This window comes from Siphateles boraxobius, unplaced genomic scaffold (assembly GCF_051911475.1).
Source record: "Siphateles boraxobius isolate OS27281-9 unplaced genomic scaffold, OSU_SipBor_1 94, whole genome shotgun sequence".
NCBI lineage: Eukaryota > Metazoa > Chordata > Actinopteri > Cypriniformes > Leuciscidae > Siphateles > Siphateles boraxobius.
The window spans coordinates 1018841-1041775 of record NW_027509224.1 but is presented as its reverse complement, the minus strand read 5'-3'; the positions used below and the strand labels follow the sequence as shown (position 1 = coordinate 1041775).

Sequence of the window (22935 nt, the reverse complement as noted above, 5' to 3'; positions counted from 1 at the left end):
TGCGTGAGGTAATCGCAGTTGCTAACACACAAGAGCTCTTGAAACCCCGCCCTCTGAGGCAGCTCATTTGCATTTAAAGGGCCAGGCACAAAACGGTGCGTTTTCGCTAACCCTCAAAAAGTGACAAATTTAACATGCTATATAAAAATATCTGTGGGGTATTTTTTGCTAAAACTTCACACACACACACTCTGGGGAGATCAGAGATTTATTTTAGATCTTGTGAAAAGGGCATTTTACCACCCCTTTAATGTGATACACAGGGCAACTTTTTGAGCAATGTTGCTGGCATGGGCGTAGATTACGCGGGGGGACGGGGGGGACGGGTCCCCCCCACTTTTTATACAATGTAAATTCGTCCCCCGCACTTTTTCATAGGGCAAGTGTTTCAACGACAAGCTGAGGTTTTCACGGGTGTGTATACATCGATATTTAAAATCAAAAGAGTCAAGGATAGTCTATACGTGACTTCACGTTTCCATGGTAATCAGTCACTCGTGCATTAGCTTACGACACGCCCGCATCCGCGTCGAATCCATCAGTTTCATAGAGTTCAAAATGGCAAAAAACGCTTCACTCCTTTTTCACGAAAAAGTCAAGCACTGTAAGTAAGTTGTCATGTAGTATCCAAATTGTGTTGCACAATGATGAATAACTCCGCCTATTTCTCTTGTTGAATAATTAACAGGTTTTGTTGTAAATTCACTACCCGAACAAACATGCCATATTTTCAATCTTGTTTTACTCGTAATGCATTTTATTTTCACAGATATGTTATCAAAGCCCTTCAATTTAGAATAAACATGGTGAATGTTAATGCTGAACTTGTATTAATTATTGAATAATTGTAATGTGATGATCAGATATATAAATCAGAGAATATCATATGTATGGGCAGTTGGATTATTTATTTTTAACAGCGGATTCGGGGCACTTAAAGTGCACCAGATTAGTGAATTTATCTTTAAAATGTACAAAATCTTCTTTCAGGGGGGCATGCTCCCGGACCCCCCTAGAGGTACAGAGATCCACCTACGAAAATACTGTGGTAACACAGTAGACTATATGATGGTCTATGAAAAATACACAGTTTATTATCTTATTAAAATACATGATCAGGATTTTACCACCTTACCTGCATGTGCAATATAAAGTACTGGACAACTTTCTTTCTTTTTTTCTGCTTTATTGCTTTAAAATAAATAGCATATTAAGCCAATTAAGCAAAAATCTGTCAACAAAAGTCTGAAGAAAAATAAAACTGGTATTACACTTGACATTCTGTCCCCCTCACTTTTGAAATGATGGCTACGCCCCTGCTGGGCAATCTTGCCGAGCGATTGTTGCTTGGGCACTTTCCCATTGAAAATGGGCTACAAATTTCTATCTAGATAATTTAGATCGGTTGTGGGCCCTGTGTCTCATCCTCTGGTTGCCCATTGACGGCAACATTGCCCAGCAACATTGCTCAAAAAGTTGCCCTGTATCATCACTTTAAGATGATAATTACAATCTACATTATAATCTTAGATTATAATCTACAGTCCATCAAATAGTTGAAATCAAAATGGGGTGTAACATTTGTTATTGGAACTAGTCTGTTTCAGAAATAATATATGTGGTATTATATCTTGAGTGTAAACTGTTACTGCACTAATACTGCAGTAATCCTTTTGGTTTTAGTTTAAAATGGTAGACCTAATCTTTGACAAGACAATCCTCGATGGAATACAATTATTTTAAAGGTTCAATCATTTTTTCTGAACATATTTTTGTTTTTTACTTAAAAATAATTATAGTTGTATTGTAAATATTGCCGTGTTACAAACAAATAAACGACAGAAGCAGGAAAAAAAACATTTATGCAAAATTAACGGATTTAATCGATGCCTAGTGGCGTCAGCAGATTTATGTGATTGACGGGAGTCTGGGCCAATGAAAAGCCGCTTTGACACTGAGTGGGACGGACCGGACGCAAACCGCTGTGTGTCCGGTTGCAGATTATTTACATCCGTTACCAGGCAGCGAGACGCAGCATGACGGTAACACTCTACCAAAATACATATTTAATATCTGCTCCGTCACTGAATTATTGCTGTTCGCATTGTTGCAGTCTGGAAAGCATTTGCATTTTTTTTTCACTGTAATGTTTATTTCCTGCACCGAGAGAATACAGAGATTTACTTACTGCACTGGAACTTACTTTATAAGAGAAACATCAGATGTGTGTTTATAGACGACCGTGTGTTTGCTGTGGATGATACAGTCCGTCCTTCTGATATACACTAATTTTAATTTTAATACAGTTTCATCAAGAAGTTCCTGTGAAGTATTTACTTCTGATCTGATATGAATTGGGAAGACATCTGACATCAGTAATTTTATTCAAAATGTCTTCGCCCAGGTAATCTTCCTTTTTGACTACTTCAGGAATAAAAAACATAAAGTGTGTGATTGTTGTAAGAGTAAGTTTTCTGTCCTGTTGTCTTCAGTGATGTGCGGGAGAAGATGAGGAAGAAGAGGAGAGAACTGCAGGAGTCTTTAGGAAGAGTCAGAGATGATAAACAGGTTATAATAATTATCAGTATGCAGAACATTATAGTAACGTTACTGGGGTTTTTAAACTGGGGTCCAGGGAAAAGCCTGGAGAAAAACTCTTAAATAATAAGATTAATATATAAAAAAAGTATTTAAATGAAATAATTTCAATCAAATGAATGAATACACTTTTTTTTTTAAATAAATTTTTTAGTTTTTCATCTATTACATATCTTAAATTAGATTAAAATAAATAAATACAAATTGATTCATATATAAATATAAATTAAACAAATAAAAAAATACATTTAGCAGTACATTACTGAAGTGAGTAGAAAAATATATAATGTATCTAAATAAAAACTAATTTTAGATTCATATAGGTTTTTCAGTGTATAAGATGGGTGTTTTTTTAATGATAGACTAAATTTTAGGACAGGGTCCCTCACACGAGGATGATCGTATTTGGGGGTCTGCAGTATCTAAAAGATTGAAAACCCCTGGTATAATATAATGAACTGTGATTGCCATTTACTATGGTTGTTGTTCATCACCTGTTTTTTTTTAAGATGCTGCACTTTTTGGCAATAGAGCGAATCCGTCAGGTTCCGGAACTCCATTCATTTTCTCCATAGGGAAATCCGATAACTTCGAAACCTTTAAAGACTGCCCTACTGTGAGCCATGAGGTTGTGTTAATCGATAGCATTTGCTTTTGTTAAAGCCATCAACCTGCATTATTTCAGTTTAGTTTTAAAATAATCATGTTTATTTGCATAATTTGTGGTGAAAAACTACACCACCCATGATGCTGTACAAAAATTACACCAATCAGAGAGTAGTAATAAGAAAACCCCGCCTCTTTAGCCCCGCCCACTCCCATGTAGCACTGCGAATGACGTAATCAAGCCCATCCCTACACTCTAAAAATACTGAAATGTTTATATATGCAATAAACTCAAAATATATCCTCTTTATACATATAATCAACATTTGTCAATGAGTAGTTTTATATTTTGCCATCATTTTTTATTTGATTATGTGGTCTCACTTTATATTAAGTGGCTTTAAGCACTATGTACTTACATCGAAAAAATAAGTACAATGTTCTTATTGTGTTGATGTTGTATTGTAAACCACTTGTGCTGGTATTGAGGAGTGATACGGGTAAGGTTAGGGACAGGTGTAGGTGGTATGGGTCGGTTTAAGGGTTGGGTTAAGATGTAAGGGAAGGGGCAACAGTGTAATTACAACTGTAATTACATGCAGGTATTTTTAAAATATAAGTACAATGTAAAACATGTATGTACACAATAAGTCCATTGTATCAAATTATTAATTTCAATGTTAGTACATAGTAGTTAAAGGCACTTAATATCAAGTGGGACCGATTATACTGTTCACAATGCTTCGTGGGATTATAGTTCTTTCCCTCACTAAAACTAACTACACAGTCTTGTACCTTTGTCTTTTTGTCCAGTTTTGCTTCAAATCAAAGTTTTTATTGTTGTGTTTCACCTTGTTGCTGGCTGGTTTGGTTGGTTGCTAATGTCCCTTTAACAATATTTTTAAATCCCTATGGGAGAAATGAATAGACAAACTTCCGGAACCAGTGCCGCTGGAAAAGTGTGCGGGCACTATATGCACATGCACTTACATATTTGCTGTATTTAATATCCGGAGTTGCTAGACATGTTTGTTATATTAGCAGCTTGTCATACGAGACGAGCAGAATAAAGCTGTAGCTTCACTGAACACATGAATGTCCTTGTGAAGTCTGTGCTGGTCTGCTGTAGGCTCTGGTTCCGTCAGACTGGGATCTGTCTCGGGACAATGATCACACTGCGGTGGAGGTTGGTTCTGGACTCACCTTTTCAACTTCCTCTACTGCTCTAACACTTCCCTGCCAGGCTTTCCTTCTCTCAAATATAAGCGTTCTGTCACTCGCCAGAATCTCCATGCTGCTCTTTTTCACACGATTCAAGTGGAGGGTGATTTAAGGACTAAAGAATAAATGTGTCTCACAACTGGTGCATATGATCCCAAGTCTTCTGAAGCTATATGCTTTTACATGAAGCATATGAATCATATGGACCAGTTTTATTTTAATAGGCTAACAAATTTCGTTCAATGCTTTTCTTCTGGGCTCTCTTGATCATTCTTCTTGTATCCAAGCATGTAACTTCCTTAAAAACTGCTTCTGGCCAGTGGAGAGCATGCTGTGCTTTATCATTTGATGTAACTGGATTACTGACAGCTAGGCCTGTCACGATTATTGATTAATGATCGTGGTTATTTGATATTGTCGCACTTATTTGAGATAACCACAATAATTGGGTGTTTAATTGGACTGCATTATTATATTATATTATATTATATATATATATATATATATATATATATATTTTTTTTTTTTAGACCTGTTGGACTTGTTTTTGACTTTTAACCTGAATTCTGAAAACCTACAAATTAAAAAATAAAAATGCTCACGATGGACATAAATATAGACAGTATATATATATATATATATATATATATATATATATATATATTTATATATATACACGCACATATACTGTCCATTAGATAGTGTTGATGATCATATATTTTTTTATTGTTATATTCCTAAATATGTTATTTTAGGAGCTGGCAGGTGGAGAAGAGGACCCTGGTGAGACACTCAGACGCTCAGTGATGGCAAAGAGAATGAAAAAAAAGAAGAAGGTCAGGACTGTGCTAACTTTATAAATAGTGTATGATTACCAACATACAGAATATATATATATATATATATATATATATATATATATATATATATATATATATATTTTTTTTACAATGACCACTACAAAAAAACAACAACAACAACGTAATATTAATCATGGATATTTCATTACTATTTATTTTAATTGTTGTTATTTTTTAGAAAATGGTTATTAAAAGTTAAGTTATAATGCGATCAATTTTAATCATTAATTTATTCATTTTCTTTTTGACACAATAATGACTACAACAACAATAAAAAAACATACTACTTATGAATATTCCATTACTATTTATTTATTTAGAAAATGACAATAACAAGTTAATAATGCAATCAGTTTTAACAGTTTATTTGCTTCTTTTTTTCGATACAATGATTACCACAACAATAAATTATTATTACTGTTATGCTATTCTCATCATTATTTTTATTTTAGAAAATGAATGGCTAGAAAAAGTCAAGTAATAATGCAAAGAATACAAAAAATAGTTACTTTCTCTGCAAACTAAAGTACACAAGTGTGAATATTGGTACAAAAGATCATCCTTCTCAGAGGTTGGTAAAGACTCGCCTCAGACCTCACGCACTCGGACTGGTTCTGTGTGTAATGTCTGCATGTGGTGTCTGTGTTGAAGCTGCTGAAGGAGATGCCGGTCGAGTCTCCTCCAGACGAGGAGGTGACGGCAGTGCCGGAGCAGGACAGACCAGATGATGATGATGATGATGGACAGCCAATGCGCTCACCGAGAGGTGAGGGAACTCTCTGATTATAGACGTCACTACAAAGCCTAGGTTTCACAAGAGCTACGTCCACGTTCATCCGGATAGACTTGAAATTGGGGTTTTAGTTTAAAAACGCTCTCCGTCCACACTAGCGTTTTTAAGCGTTTTCAAACAGTTTCTCATCCACACTGAAACGTCGGAAAACGCTCAATTCACCTTACAGCGCATGCGTAAACTCTCATAAAAGCTCCCTGAGATGATACAGATAGAACAAGACATAATCAAGTTATCACATAATTCTTCTGGCAGGATCATTCTATATAGCAAAATATCTCAGCAATCACTGATGCGTCCGGTCGCACTCACTCACCATTATATGTTTGGTGTAAAACGCGACTGCTCTAATGTTTGCAGCAGGACAGCAAATGCGAGTGAATCGCATTTCTGTCATCTTTGCAGGACTGTGATATGAAGAGTGTGCAAAGTCACATATTTTATGTGTAACACATAAAAGGCACAATACCGGTATAAACATGAATATCTATTGGTACAATATGCGTCATGTGACTAAACTTACGTCATCGTTTTTAAATACCTCCGTTTTCACAGTCCACACTACAACTGGAAAACGGCCACTTTGAAGAGCGTTTTCAAAAAGAGCGTTTTTGGTTGCTAAAAATGCCGTCTCAGTGTCGACGGAAGGCCACAACGGGGAGAAAAAGATGAGTTTTCAAACAAAAACGTATTAGTGTGCACAAGGCCTTAGGGCTGGGTGCTAAGACAGTATATAGCATGTAACAACTAAAAAATGAATAATGTGAAGCTGTTCAGTTTGGTTTCTCTGCACACTATTCTTAGGAGCACAGCACTCTCATCCTCACAATCTCTCTAGATCTTCCTCCTCGTCCTGTGATGAGGCCGGGATCCAGCCAATCAGAGGCCACCATGAGACAGCGTATGACTGAGAAGCTGAGAGCAGCGAAGGTGAAGTTAGTCTAAAATAGAAAATGCATTTCAGGATGTATTTCAGAATACTAACTCACAGTTGTGCCGTCCCTTCAGTCTAAAGCTGCTAGTCTTCTAGAGCAGGAAAGCATCATTGAGCCTGCCAGCCGCCTACAGAGTCTGCGGGACAGAGAAACCCTCACTCGATTCGACAGAGACGTAAGCACCTCCTTTGAAACAGGCAAATGACAGTGGTGGTGAAAGAAAAACGTCAACATGTAAATGTATGAAAAGTTAAATTGTCCTGGTATGGTCAAGTTAAAAGCATTCTTTGTTTCTCTGTCACCATAAACCAAGTATTATAATATGTACTTCCTTCAAAGTTTGGTGTCATTAAGATTTGTTTTAAAGAAATTAATATTTGTATTCAGCAAGGACCATTAAATTGATCAAAAGTGACAGTAAAGACAATGCTACTACATATTTTTATTTAAAATAAATGCTGTTATTTTGAACTTTCTATTCATCAAAGAATCCTGAAAAATAGGAAATTGTGTTTCCACTCAAATATTGAGCCGCACAACTGTTTTTAGCATTGATAATAATCAGAAATGTTTCTTGAGCATCAAATCATCATATTAGAATGATTTCTGAAGGATCATGTGACACTGAAGACTGGAGTAATGATGCTGAAAATTCATCTTTGATAACAGGAATAATTTGATTTTTACAACATATTCACATATAAATCAGTGATTTAAAGTTGTGATATTTCACAATATTACTGTTTTTACTATATTTTTAATCAAATAAATGCATTCTTGGTGGTTAGCACAAGATACTTTTTTCAAAACATAAAAGTCCCCCTGTGGTTAAAATCAAGCTTTTAAGCTTTAAGACAAACCGTGTGTAAATTCATAAGTCGACAGCATTGCTGAGTATTTTCTCCTTAAAACTGCAGTGAAACAAAGACAGTCTCAAAAACACGTTTTGAAATCGCTGGTGTTTCTGACGTCACAAACTACCTTGTAACCAATCAACGTGTGATCGTCAACGAGTGGATCTCTGAGCTGAGTGAGTGAGTGGAGGCGGGGCTCATTTGCATATTCATAGAACCGCGAATACTAAATGAAGGAAGGGTGTAGAGTTACATTCAAGCTATTTTTAGGCTTGAAGAAGAAGAAAATTAAGGAAAAAATCACTTTGGTGATCAAAGGGATCAAATTATTGACTACAGGGGGACTTCTGAAAAAAACTTCTGAACAGTAGTAAATACAAATGATTTTATATGTTCATTTTATAATTAAAGGGGTGGTTTACTGCTTTTTTTCTTTGCATGATTGTGTTTATGGGGTGCAATATAACATGTCTAAGTGTATGTTTTTTTTAAAAAGCCTTATTTTTCATAAATTTCACCTTTATTGTTAGCCGCTTTCTCTTCTGTCATTTGAACGACCGGTTGATTTCCTGATTCTATGAAACCACTCCCTCAGAAACAGGCAATGGGCTCAGATTGGTTAGTTGGGCCGGTGTGTTGTAATTGGCTAAACTGCGTACCGCACGTAGTCCGGAAACTACACGCCCACAATTACCTTTACGGGCGAAGGTTGCATGTGCTCCGGTCAAATGTAAATAGTGTCAATACTGCCGTATCAGTTTGAGCCAGAATCAGACCCAGAAAGTGTCAATGAAGAGAGTCAAGCAGAACATCCCCACGGCTCTTACAAAACATTCCTGAATGGTACATTTTATTATTATTATTATTAAATTCTATTCTTTTCTATTCTATTATTATTATAGAAGAATTTCGATACGCTGTTGCTTGAAAATGCTACTGCTGCTTATAGCTTTTGAGATACGGTTTTCTCCTGATTAAACATTAAATATAACTGAATAAATGACAGAGTAAAACCGTTTTTTAAAGTTATTGTTTTATCGATATGATGAACAACCGTTTATCTATTCACAAACTTAGTTTACTGAGTGTATCGTTTTCTTTAGGTGTACACGTTTGTCTTACACACACAAAATAGCATCAAACTAACTGGCTACTATAAACAAACAGCGTTGGCATTGGTTTACGTTCTTGATCAAATCGAAAAATTACGTCATAAAGTATACATGGAAAATACATTTACAAAATTAGTACATAATTACAAATTCAGGTCCAAATTGTTTGTACGCGTTTGTCATAGACACGAAATAGCATAACTAAGTGGCTACTAAAGCCAGCGCTGGCATTTGTTTACGTCCTTGATAAAAACTAAAGCATTACGTCTGAAATTAGTCATGCAAATACATTTAAAATGATTAAGTCTTACTTACTGGCTGTGGCCCAACAACTGTTGCCTCTGGTTTTAAAGTTGGAACTGCTTCATGCTCTAGTAACAGTTTGTTGTTGAATCCGGCATTGAATTTGTGGAGATTCTGGAAGCTGTCTTCCGTAAAATGCGCAGCACAGAGAGCTAAATTACGATTGTAATTTTTTAGGAACATAATCAAACATAAATTGTAGCCATTGTTGACGAACTACAGCGTCCGTAGGAAGCCCGAACACAGAAAACCTGACAGCTGGGTGAAAAAAACACACTTTCGACGGCATGGCTACTGCTCTCCACTATAACTCTTCCTCTTCGACAAAGCCGCAGAAATATGGCCATGCCCCTTTTTTTTGCATATTCCGGAGGGAGGGTTGGTTATGGGTTAGTTACGTATAAAACCCGGGAGTATCTCGTTGTAGTCCCATTCGAGTCGTTTTTGTAGGCATTAAACTTCCTGATTTTTAAAAGACGATATCTCTGCTTACGTTGAACTTTCAGTGCAGCAACTTTGCAGATACTGTTCATGCACCAACAGCAACATTACACACTATTTAAAATGAAAAAAAGTGAAATCGCAATCAACCACCCGTTTAAGAGTAAAACACACCACCTCTTGTTTAGAAGTTTGGAATGTAATCTGATCTGCTTTCATCTGGTGCTCTGGTGTCCTCCTCCAGACGGATCCAGATCTACGGGCTGATGAAGACTCATCCTTCACTGCCAGGCTGAAGTTTCGTGATGTGGCCAGACGTACAGCCAAAGGCAAAAGGGTAAGTGACTCCTGTTTCTGCTGCCAGGATGAAAGCTCTGAAGGTAAAGAAAGCAATAAATATTACATATTATAAAAGGATAGTTTCTGATTTCTTTACACTCTACCTTGTGCATAGTTGCATGTGTGTATTGATAAAGATGATATTTCCCACATCAGGTGACGTGTGTGAACAGAATTAAGAAATACATTAGAAATCCTCAAATCCTGACATAGATGTGTGTGTTTGGTGTCTGAGCAGACCGAAGCTGGTTTGCCGACCGCTGAAGAGGCGTACAACTTCTTCACCTTCAACTTCGACCCAGAGCCTCAACAGCAACGCCGACGTAAGAAAAGACGTCCCGGGAGAAGAGAAGCAGAGGAGGAAGGAGAGGGGGAATCTGGGGAAGAAGATGGAGAGGATGAAGAAGAAGGGGAGGAAGAGAGGGAGTGTGAAGGAGAGGAAGAGTCTGAAGCCAGGGTGACTTGTGTTTATGTGTTTGTTTCTGATTAGAATAAACAACAAAGACTGTTTATGGTATATGTACTTTATGTTAAGGTGAACACTAACTAACAACAATGTCATTTCCGCATGTAAATTATATCAGTGACCAAACGTTGACCATTCAATCAGCAGACATATTTTAGGGTCCGTGAACCAAAATATTAGGTAAAAAATGAGGGCTGTGAACGTTAACGCTTGGGGTTAATTCAAAATGAACGCGTTAAAATAATTGAACACAAATAAATGAATGAAGCTGTAACGTTGCAGCAAGGACGAAGCGGAGAGAGAATCCAAATGCAGCACTACTTTAATAAAACAAAGAGGTAATCCAGGGTAAACGACAGAACATGGAGCTCAGGACAGGAACAGCTCCAAGCAACACCAAACAACAACATCGACCGACAAACCACAACTGAAACACGGAGGTATAAATACACAAGCTAAACAAGATAACAAGGGGGCGTGGTTAATCCGAGACACCTGGGGAGACTAATCAACAAGACAAGGAACACCTGTGGACAATAAGCAAACAAATAACAAAATGACGAGACACATGGCAGGATCACATGACAAACAGGGAATCACGTGACAGACAAGACAAAACCCACACCATGACAGAAGCATGCTAAATTGCTTCATTAACGCAATTAGATGATGTTAAAAGTCAGGAGTTTATCAAGCTGAGCATCCATAATGCCACAAGCACATGTAACCCTGGTAGTCCGAAATTTCCATTTGAACCCTTTAACCTGATTTAACTTCTCTGTTCAGATCATTGCGAGCCGCCAAACTCTGGGGAAGTGTTTAGTCCAATAATCCAGTAAGCGAAATCATTCAAACAATCAGTCCAAAGAGCGCTAAGTCTAAGTTAAAGAGAACCAGCTTGTTACACCAGAGATGAGACTCACGTTGTAGGTTTTCATTTTTTACGATAAGTATGCGATTAATCGTGATTGAAATAGTAAACTATTGACAGCCCTAGTTAAAATTTATATACATTATACATATTTTTATATATGACTGGTCACCTTTTTCATACATTTTTTGCAGTTCATTGGGCAATGACTTATTATACAAATATATATTCAAGTTATTGATGCAGTCTCTCAATTAATATTAGCCCATAAAAAATTGCATTTATTGTAATTTTAAAGAATTACAACAAAAATAAAAAAGTTTTAGATTAGATATAGTGTGCTTCATTTCTTGGAAAATTCATATCAACTACCCTTAATGCAATTCTATCCCTGTTTAGGATGAAGATGCTCCACTGGTCAGAGATGAGGAGGAGGATTTGTTCATCATTGACCAATCAGCACAGGACTTCCTGGAAGTGAGGAGAGCGGAGTATATGGACTACAGTAGGCGACTGCAGAGGGAGCGAGAGACACTGTTTGTTCCCAGCATGAGGACAGGTACACAAACAGAAACGCTCTTTATCTTAACCCTCCTCTAGCAGGTCAAATGACGGGTACACCATGTGTCCCACAGTTCCTGCCTCGAGTAAGCTGGCCGAGAACGTGCGTCCCCGTTACCTGGAGGAGGAGGGGTTATATGTGGGCGAGAGGCCACACGTCTGTCTGACAAATCAAAACATTTTGGAAAACCGAATACTCAAGCAGGGCGAGGTAAGGAAAATAAATCATGATTGGGCAAGAGCACAAAACTTCATATACTAACTTCTATAAAAATTAGGGATTCACCGATGAACATTTTGGCTGATACCGATAATTCTTTATGTTTGAAAGCTGATAATCGATATATATATATATATATATATAAGCCTATAAAATATAGAGCCTGATTACAAAAACCAAAGTCTCACAATTAAAATCCATGTCCCAAGCACACAATTAAAAAAATCTTCTCATAATTTCATGTAGCCTATATGTCTTGCGCTGCACATGTTGCACTGAACTGTATTTTCCTTTTTTGAATGGATTCCAGACATATTTCAAGCAATTCAAAACCATTATGGTGAACAGAGCTCATCTGAAGTGTCTCAGCTGAAGGAAATAATACATTATTTATCGGATTCAATATATTGATCAAATTCTTTATTGGGCCGTTAACGATAACATTAAAAAATGAACATATATCGGCCGATATCGATATGGTGGCCGATATATCGTGCATCCCTAATAAAAATTATACTGTAAAAAAACAAATGTGTTTACAAATGCTATTGTCTGTAATGTGAGTGTTTGTGGTTTCTGCAGGGAAGGAAGTGGTTTGGAGACGATGGGCGTATTATGGCTCTGCCCGACCCAATCAAAGAGTCGTCCTCCAGACCGCCTCTCTTCCACCTGGAGGGAGAGCTGGACCCTGGGCTGCAAACGGCCTACAGAAAGGTCAGACATCCAGCTAATAACTATAATCACATTGATTCTGTGTGTTTTTCTTCTCGGAAGCTTTGCGTTTTAATGAGCTGATCAAATATTTAACCTCAAATCAATATTTCATGTCTTAATGATTTACTTATGTGGCAAATAGGCGTGTACTAGGAAGTTGCTCTGTAATAAACACTTTTCAACGGTTTCCTTATCACCATGTTTGGGTTTATTTTGTGATAACCGGCTGGATGTACATAATGCTTTATATCACAAACCCATGTTTTGACAGTGTCCCGTTAATACAAGATCCCATGCTGCTTCAATGAGTGCTTTCAAAAAATAACTTGTTTTTAGATTTGCCAAAGTTTTAAAGGAAACATGACTTGTGTTAAATGCACTGGTTTTGGATGAGACTTTTCTCTGGTCTCAAGGCACCAGACCTCTGATGCTGGTCTTGAGATGAAGAATCCGTTTTCTTTCCAACATAAAATTACTGAAATCAACACAAAACCCTGTTCAGAATCTATTTTCCTTTTTCCTTTTTTTTTTTTTTACTTTAGAAGATAATTAATTCCAGGGACCCCAGGTCACTAGGTCTGGAAAACATGGAATAAAATCTCATGGCAAGATGTGAACATTTCTTTAGTGAATTTTTTTTTTTTACTAGCTTAACTTAACTTTTAAAAATCAAGCTAAAATGCAATCTTTTAATGTTTACTAGCACTTTTTGGTTTCAAATCCTCCATGCAGCCTGTTTCCAGGCAATATGAACTGCCAATAATATTTGTTGAGATGAGAGGTGTGAGAACGGAGATGGGATCCAGATGTGTGGTGATGTCACGGATTCTGCTGTGAGACGGGGCAGTGAGGTCACATGTGCCGGTCACGCCCTACAGAACTCAAAATAGGAGATATGTAATGGATATTAGGATGAACTCTCTCACACACACACACAATAGAGCCCACTCAGCCATGTGTGTTTAATAAATCGAGATTCTTGTGTATTATGATTGCTGCATGCACATTGAATTGAATCAGAAGAAGAACGTGCCATGAGGACATCTGAATATTAAAGTGCTCACAGACATGTGGAGCTAATTGACACAAAGTGTTCTGGTAATGCAACCCATTAAAACATAAAAGAGTGAGAATGAAAACCATGAAGTGGATATCAGGAGTGCATGGCTGATAACCGATGAGAATTAGCTACAACACTGAAAACCATCTCTTTGTGTTATAAAAGTGCAAAATAAACAGAATAATGAAAAATGAAACAGCAACAGCTCTTTTCAAACGTATTGGTTTGATTAACGTGATGTGCGTAGCCTACACTGTCATTTTCTTTGCGTGTGAGAGTTCATTAACATGCGGTGACAACGGCGGTTGCAATATTACACTTTTTAGAAAGATGAGCGAGAAGGAGAATAAGAGCCATCTCTACATCTGAGTCTACTTCACCTTTCCTCGAGGAAACAGCGAGTGAAGCGGCTCCTGAGGCTTCCCGTTTCCAGGACACACACATTTCATCACTGCAGTGAGACTTCCACGAGTCACCACACACATCGACACAATGCCAAATGATTCGGTCTCATTATAACAGCAGAAACAACTTAAAATACGCCATCATTTAAGGTCATACAGATAAGAGTAAGACATCATTCGAAACTGTTAACTCTCACTTACAATAAAAACAAAACATTGTGCTTTTGTAAAATATAGAAAACAATTAGGATGCTGCTTTCTGCCGTCCAGGTTTCCTTTCCGTGAAGTTAATGGAGCGCGTCACAAAGATTAATCTAAACTCAGTGTATCGGCTACTAGCAAGCTCTTGCTTTGGCTTGGTGCGTAGATCAACTCTTCTTGTTGTGCTCTTCTTCCTGTTGTGGTGGTTAGCAAACAGTGGTGCATTACCACATTTTCTGGCTTGTAGTGTGGATCGAATGTGACTGACTTTATTCATCATCTGACTGTATGCACCAAACTGACGTTCGCACCGTCATGGTTCAGGACTAATACATATACCGTTATTCCCCTGCTATATAGTATATATTGCTTTACATGAGTGTACTTTATGTATGTGGTAAATTTTTATATACTTATAGTAGCTCTATGTCAGAGCTATTAATTTCTTATGTAGTGATATTGATGATCACGATACCTGTAAGGTTTTGTTCAATAAGTCTGATGAATAATTGCAGTCGAAGGTTATGTTATTCAATTGATTTTAAATGTAAGATGAAGTCGTGGGAGTCTTTGAGGTCCGGGATTGAGCAGTTCAGTGCAGGGAGATGCAGTGTTTGGGAGCAGCAGAAGTTCTTCTGTTATGGAAGATTGTAGAGAAGCAGACGCTGAATCTTTGAGATGGACCTTGAGCTGGTCACATGCACAAGTTGTGATTTTTAGATGTCGAAAAGCAAAAGCTCGCTGAGCCAGAGCTGGATCTCTGATAACCTCAGTATAAGAATCCCAAGGATTGGAAGGAACATGAATAGACTAATGTTAGCATAGATGCCATTCAGTTTATTTAAAGCAGAGTTAAACCACGGGACAAACTTAATATTCTAAACGTTTTATTCACTGACCCTTTGTTGTAAAATAACAAAAAATCTACCTTTAAAGGGACAATGTGTAGTTTTTTAGGTATTTTATTATCTAAAATCAATATTTTTATTCATAAATATGTCCTCAATGGTGTACAAATACCTCTGCCAATTATCTGACTTATCCTCATAAACCATTATCATTATCTTTATATACATGTCACGGGTAGGTCCACGGAGGCTTCCATGTCGTTCCGCCATTTTGAAAAACTATAATAGCAGAGAGGGTCAAAAAGTACTAGGCCAACGCATTTCCACAACGCGTTTTCGTTCAGAGCCAGCCAGCGTCACGTAACTGAAATCATACTATATGCTTCATACTGTAACACTCGTTTGTTCGTTGTGTCAAGTTGCAGTTTGTTTGAAATAACAAACCTCTTCACCCGAAGGAAAACTCGACAAAGTGCTGTTAGAAGACATCCTGTCATAGCTTTTTGGTACATAACAGCTACCCTAGATCCAACACGCATTTGAAAAAGCGAGACGCTTGAGAGCACAATTCGTTTGAATGCAAAATACAATTTCAGCGCTAGATGGGAGAAATTCCTACACAATGTCCCTTTAAGACTATTAGTGGAAATGCATAATGAATGATATGTCTTCATACTGAATTAAAGACATATGGTGTTTACACAGTTGTCGGCTCTGTTTCAGGCTCTTAAGTCAAAGCATGTGAACCTCTACATATCTGGAATGGGCGATCCCCAGTCAGACTACCAGCTGGATGTAGATGTGTCGGGCCTCATCTTCTCCCATCATCCTCTCTTCAGCCGTGAACATGTGCTGGCAGCCCGTCTCGCCCAGCTGTACGATCAGCACCTGACCAGACAACACAAGAGCCTCACGCGACTCCTGACCGATAAGGTAACGCAGAAGAGGGGCATCAAAACCAAGCCTCCTGTTCTTAAAACTCATTTTGAATGTGTGTGTGTGTGTGTGTGTGTAGTTGAACGGCTTGAGGAACACGATACATAATATGCTTGAGCTACACAGAGGAGAGGCTCTGAGTCAGGTGACCCAGCAGAGGATGGCAGAGTACAAACAGGAAGTGAGGTAAGAAACAGGGTTTGTCAAGGTGCTTAAAGTACTTGAATTTTACTTTTTGACATTTAAGTCTTGGAAAACCCTTGAAAACAGCCATATTTGCGAAGAGGTACTTGAAAAGTGCTTGACTTATTTAAATGCAATATATACTCTTATATGAGTAGGCTACTCGAAAAAAAACACAAATGCAATCTTGTCATGCAAAATTAGCACTGCAGCCCGTCTGATAAACCCCCATCAGACCTTTGCTTGATACGAGGTACGCCAACCTTATAATATAAAATATTCTTTATTGAACAATAATAGCAATTATAAACTTTGTATTTAATATATATATATATATATATATATATATATTATTTAATACGTTGTAAGTTGTATTTTGGATACCTTATATTTGAGTTTAAAAAATACTAAAGATATTGTTTGATAAGTGCAATCTCTGATCGTAGTCCAAAACCAAAAAAGTAGTGCTTGAAAATTCCTCGAAAGTCCTGCAATTTAATTTTACAGTATCTGTACAAACCCTGAAGAAACTTCCAATCACCTTTACCTTCAGTATTATATTTATGATAGTCATTCTGTCACATTTAAATCTGTCCTCTGTATTGTCAGACACACTCGTCAGCTGCGAGATGTGGAGCAGGACAAGGACAGAGCTCTCCTCAAAAGCATCATCAGAGTGTGGAAGGAGCTCAAAGCTCTCAGAGACTTCCAGAGATTCACCAACACGCCTTTCAAACTCTTCGTCAGGAGGTATGTCATCATATGTCATGTGTCACATGTTTTGTGCTTTGTGTAATGGGACACGTGGCTTTACATCTGCAGGGAGAAGGTGGAGAGAGAGCAGGACGAGCAGGAGTATGAGAATGACATTATGGCGGAAGTGGAAGAGCTGCAGGCGGAGACAGAGGAAGATTATCAGAAGAAGATGAGTGAATACAGAAGACAACATGAGGAGTGGAAATCCTGGAAGAGAAAACAGGTACCACTACACATGCAATGCAATCGCTTATATTCTCAATGGTATTCGCCTTGTAACTCAGTAACTTTCATTTAAAATCAATGATTTTGTCTCTTTGTTCCTGCAAATCATGGTCAGTATTAATAGCCACTTATGTTTGTCTTAAAAACTACTGTGTATGCATCCATAATCCTGTTTGAAACCAGATTGACATGGGATGTTCACAACATGCTTCTGATTCTCTCAGAAAGTCTTAAAGAAAAAGCAGAAAAAGAAAAGACATCAGGAAGAAGAAGAGGAGGATGAGGAAAGTGAGGAGGAGCTGGGAGAGGAGCCAGAGAAGCCGGATCCTCCTCAGAAACCACACACGGGCTCCCTGGAAGAGCAAGTGCGGGAGAAGGCTGCCAGGATCCGCAGGAAACCTGGAGAACCGGTTCTGATTCCAGAACTTACCGTCTCCGGGCCCGTCACCCCCAATGAGCAGTGTCCACGGTGAATGAACATACACCCACACTGATACACTTACCTAAGACCTTAAGGGTATTGAGTGTCTTTAAAAAGATAAATAAATGTGGGCCGTTCACACAGAATGTGTTTTTCCATTTCACTGCTCTACTTTTCCATTGTTTTTCAATGTAAACACATGCTAGATGGATGTGTTTGACCGTTGCGCTCTAGTCTTTTGCATGACACGGCTTTCTAAAAACGTGGCGCTCAAGTTAAAATGAGTTCAACTTTTAAAATATTTGTTTTTGCTTCACTGACCTACGTTTTGTGTGAATGGCCCCTAACGGTGTTATCCAAGGTAAGCAACACTTAGGGGATGTTTGCACGGCAACAATATGCTTAAAACTGAGAAGTTTTTCCTTTGAGTTTTCCGCGTACCGACAACACCATTGTCAAAATGATCCACATTCACACAGATCCACGAAAACGACTAAAAACACTGTATTCTGCTGCCAGGCCATTAGATGGCGATGAAACACTATAGACTTAACACGTAATACGCATAACGTCATCGTCTTCAGAGATTCATGTTTTCGTTGTTTACACAGAGGCCGTTTTAAAAAACGGTTGAAAATCCGTTTTCAAAAGATTGCGTTTTCAGGCAACCAAAACGCAGTTGTTGTGTAAATGAATGGCCAAAACGCATACGAATTTTACGTTTTTAGTAGAAAACGGTGTTGTGTAAACAGCCCCTTACTTTTCCTCTTATTTGAGGTTAGTGATTTGAACAAACCCCTTAAACCAGGGGTGCCCAATCCTACTTCTGGAGATATACCTTTCTGCAAAGTACAGCTCCAATACTGATCAAACACACATGATGCAGCTAATTAAGATCTTCAGGGGCACTTGCTAATTACAGACAGGTGTGTTGGAGCTGAATCTCCAGGAACAGGATTGGGCACCCTGATTTAAATTGTCTTTAGTATTAAACTTCCAGGCATAACTTGTCCCATACTGTTTGTCCTGTATATCTATATGAATGAAACTTGTGGACATAAATTAGGCAAAAAAATACACCTAAAACAGCTCAACAACCACACAGCAAAGCCCTGGCAACTACCTGCAATATTCCAGCAACGCCTTCGCAACTTCCCAGGATGTCCAAGCCTCCATCCTCAACACCCGAACTACTGCACAGCCATCTGCTGAAAACATGCAGAATACTCAAGGCTGTGATACACAGAGCCAACGGTTGGCCAGCATCTTTTGGCCTTGTTTTCAGTGTATTCTACACTGTTGACACTAGTAAAACCCCCTTCCTCTGCTTTTTTTTTAGCATTTTTAATCAACGTATTGTGCTAGTTGTCCATTGGCTTTGTGGTTTGTTAAGGCAACGACACGAGGTGACAACACAGTCCGATTTGTTGCTGCTAATTCTTTGATGTTGGATTGATGTGTCTGGCCTTTAGAAAGTCTGGCTCTGGCAAACACCAATAACACCATTACAACATGAAGTTTTATCAACTAAGTTCGGGAGGAGCACGTTCAGATAATTAAAACGAGTGGACAGCACTTAGCAATCAATGTTAAGAGGGTATATATAGACTCAGCAGTCTTACCTTGATCCATTGACAGTTTGCAGCATCCCCCCACCACCCCTTCTCCACACTCCTAGTTTCAAAAAACACTTACATGCGGGGGGAGGTTCGGGCTGAATTCCGAGCTCGGAGCCCTCCCTCCGGACAGCACGCCAAATACGCATTAAAATCTTACTCCCTCAAAGTATATGTAAGTGTGAACTCGTGAAATTAAGACCACTCAGGACACCTTAACAACTCCCTGAAAACCACCATAAACCCTTGCATTGTTTCAGTCACTTTTGCCTGGGTGAAGACCAGAAAAAGTAAACTAGTTTTTGTATGTGCCTTGTCTAGTGCCGAGTTTGCTCGTAGAGAGGATTTGTCCAAACGTGCCCTCTTCATCAAGGTCCTGTACAACGATAAAGAAGTTTCCAGGACGGACAGTCGAGCCCTCAACATGGATTTCAGAGTCCACTTTGGTCAGATCTTCAACCTGAAGATTGTGAACTGGCCAGAAAGCATCAAACTACAGGTACGGTTGGTTTGAGTGCATATGCACAATTCCATTGCTGTTTGTGTGTATGCGTTTAAGACGTTCTGGATGTTGTCTCGCAGGTGTTTGAGGGTGTCGGCTCATCTTTCACCCTGCTGGTGGAGGTGTGTGTGCCGGTTCCAGAATCTTCTGTCCTGACCGGCAGTGCACCATCTGAGGAGATGGAGTTCAGCAGCAACCAGAGAGTCACCTTCAACCACGAGGGTGTTGGCAGTGGTAAGTAAAGGATACTGTACATCCAGCCGGTTGTTATCTCAGAATAAACCCCCGACAGGGTGATTAAGACCCCGCGAAATGGAGTTGATATATTTTATTATGTCTTGAAACGCAAAGCTTCCGCGGAGAGAGCAGTTGCTAGCACGACAAGTTCAAACTAGTCGGACATTTAAGAGATACAGCATACAGTCACACCACTTACACAGCATTTCACCACATAAATAATTATGGAGATAAGAGATATTGATTTCAGATTAAACTGTTTTAAAATCATAGCTGATTTCTTATAATCCAACGGTGTACAAAACAACAGTCATAAAATGGCAGCATCTGCGTATGTATGAAAGCAGAGAGAAAGTGTTCACGATGCTGGATGGGATAATTAAATAACTGTACACAAAATATTTTTACGATTTTATTAGCTCACCAAATGCACGAAGTAAAACCAATCCTATCAAGCGTATAGCGTTGCTGACTTCAGGAACCCGGATGAGACTGTGTTTCTGTTTTCAACGGTTGTTATCTGGGAATAAAATATCTGGGAATAACATACCGCTGGATGGCGCGATTGACCAATCAGAATCAAATATTCAACAGAGCCATGTAATAAACACTCTTAAAACCTGCCTAAACAAATTCCTGTGCATCATAGTCATGCCCCCCACAGGAAAGGCTGTCTCAAACTGTAGGAAGCCAAATGATGCAGCCTTCAGGTTGTTTTACATCTCATTTGTGGTAGGTGTCCCGTTCTCTTTCGAGGCTGACGGCACCAGCACACAGACCCTGCTGACGTCTGGGAAGCTCTCCTGCTGCGTGTCATGGGCTGTAGGGGAAGATGACGTCCCCCTTGCTCCCCCGTCCAGTCAGCCTGGAGGGGGCATGTACAGGTCAGAGACCCAGCCCTGCATTAGCTTCTTGTTTTCAGAGTTGTGCTGGATAAGATGGACTGTTTTCTCTCTCTTCAGTGGTCTTGGGCAGATGGACGCTATAGCCTGTATCGGGGCATCTAGTCTGAATGATATGAAGAAATTGGGGAAGTGGGCGGCTGAGTCTCGCCTCGATCCCAACGACCCCAACAACACCTCCATCATGCAACTACTCTCGGTACATTTCCCAGAAATCTTGAATGCACCTTTAATCATTGCGAGTCACATGACTGTGCCAATTAGCCATTCTGATTTGAAAAAAGACAGAAACCAGCAGAAACCTTGCTATTGATGGTGAAATATGCAGTTTTGTCAGTTAAAAACAAATATTTGAGTTCTCAAAATACCAATAGGAGTGTATTATTCTTGGTGTCTTTCTCTCTCTGTATGTAGGTGGTGAGTGGTGGAGATGTGGCGGTTCCTGAATACTTTCGTCTGGAGCAGCTTCAGGAGGAGTTTAATTTCCTGACCGACGAGGAGCTGCAGCGTTCCCGTCGCTTCCGTCTCCTGCGGCTGCGGAGTCAGGAGGTGGCGGAGTTCCGGCACTTTAAATTCATCCCCTCCATGGAGCGCGAGATATCCCAAAAAGTGTTCCAGGTGAGATCACTTAACCTCTGTGAAACCATAGACTGTAAAAAATATGTGTCCGTGGTGACGTCACCCGTAGGTTTCTGAAGGCAAAAGTGGGCGGAGCCGGCCGTCGCCATCTAGGCAGCGCGTCACTTCCGGATAACAGAAAATGGGCAAAAAGGCGGGATTAGCTGAGGTGACGTGACCCTAACACACAGCAGACGAACAGCTAGTAGTGACAGCAGCGGCAATCCACCTGTCACTCAAGTGGCCACGCCCTTAATTATGCAGAACTTTAAGGCTTAATATAATTTAAACGGGTGAGTTTTTAAAAAAATTCACCCCTCTCACAGTTTTCATGAAGGGCAAAATTAGCTATATAGACCAAAACCACTTTCTGTACCAGACTGTAAACATGTTTTTTTCTGGACATGAAATTGGGCATATTAACATGGGGGTCTATGGGATTGACTCTCTTCTGGAAGCCTGTCTCTAGCGGCCAGTGGCTGAATTGCAGTTTAAGTCACTTCCGTGTTGGATTCAAGAGTGAGACCGGAAGGTTGCCGCTCGGTGAAAACGGCCTGTGTTCAACATTGTTACAGCAGAACTGTCTGTGAAGTGGTGGGTGTCGTACGATTGTCCAGACTCGATGAATGGCCAAGGGCTTCAAAGAGATAGTGTTTGAAAAAGATACATAAAAATGGGAAGACCGTCCAGGTAGGAGTCGAAAGTAGTATTTGAAAGATTAAATAGAAAACATTTTTTAAAAATGGTTAATTAGTATAGTTTATTGTAGTGCCACCTTGTGTTGAGTAGATGTCTGTGCAATATGTCATGGGTAGTCTGAATGAAATGTACAGTTAATGAAGGTTTCCAGCACCTGCAGTGCGATATAATAACAGTCTTGTCTTTTTAGGAAGTATGTACCTGTAATTAGTTCATATGTTAATTGAACATATGTAAGAACAAATGGGTGGATTTGTGTCATCATTTTGATTCAGGATTACGAGAAGAGACTAAAGGATGGCGAGATCATCAATACAAATGAGCACATTGATTCACATCGAGCTCTCGTGGCCAAATATCTGCAAAAAGTGAGTGATGAGTTATGGAGTTATTTTACTTTCTTTCTTACTTGGACTAGCGTTCAAAAGTTTGG

The 22935-nt window shown here is 39.0% G+C and overlaps 1 protein-coding gene across 2 annotated transcripts in view; it reads left to right on the top strand.

Moving 5' to 3' along the window:
* The first annotated feature begins 2013 nt into the window (after positions 1 to 2013).
* cc2d2a (coiled-coil and C2 domain containing 2A) overlaps positions 2014 to 22935 on the top strand; it is a 36508-nt gene continuing 15586 nt past the window's right edge. The window contains exons 1-23 of one of the 2 annotated variants that reach the window (XM_077224938.1): positions 2014 to 2404; positions 2493 to 2568; positions 4334 to 4390; positions 5181 to 5261; positions 5937 to 6051; positions 6917 to 7008; positions 7087 to 7188; positions 9968 to 10060; positions 10301 to 10519; positions 11799 to 11958; positions 12035 to 12171; positions 12763 to 12894; positions 16131 to 16340; positions 16423 to 16529; positions 17136 to 17276; positions 17349 to 17505; positions 17732 to 17976; positions 19866 to 20043; positions 20127 to 20280; positions 21020 to 21167; positions 21246 to 21384; positions 21600 to 21803; positions 22778 to 22870. In XM_077224938.1, coding sequence (XP_077081053.1) covers positions 2391 to 2404; positions 2493 to 2568; positions 4334 to 4390; positions 5181 to 5261; positions 5937 to 6051; positions 6917 to 7008; positions 7087 to 7188; positions 9968 to 10060; positions 10301 to 10519; positions 11799 to 11958; positions 12035 to 12171; positions 12763 to 12894; positions 16131 to 16340; positions 16423 to 16529; positions 17136 to 17276; positions 17349 to 17505; positions 17732 to 17976; positions 19866 to 20043; positions 20127 to 20280; positions 21020 to 21167; positions 21246 to 21384; positions 21600 to 21803; positions 22778 to 22870 — 3054 coding nt within the window. In that variant the 5' untranslated portion in view covers positions 2014 to 2390. The remainder of the gene's footprint in view (positions 2405 to 2492; positions 2569 to 4333; positions 4391 to 5180; positions 5262 to 5936; positions 6052 to 6916; positions 7009 to 7086; positions 7189 to 9967; positions 10061 to 10300; positions 10520 to 11798; positions 11959 to 12034; positions 12172 to 12762; positions 12895 to 16130; positions 16341 to 16422; positions 16530 to 17135; positions 17277 to 17348; positions 17506 to 17731; positions 17977 to 19865; positions 20044 to 20126; positions 20281 to 21019; positions 21168 to 21245; positions 21385 to 21599; positions 21804 to 22777; positions 22871 to 22935) is intronic. The other variant, XM_077224939.1, reaches the window with a different exon arrangement.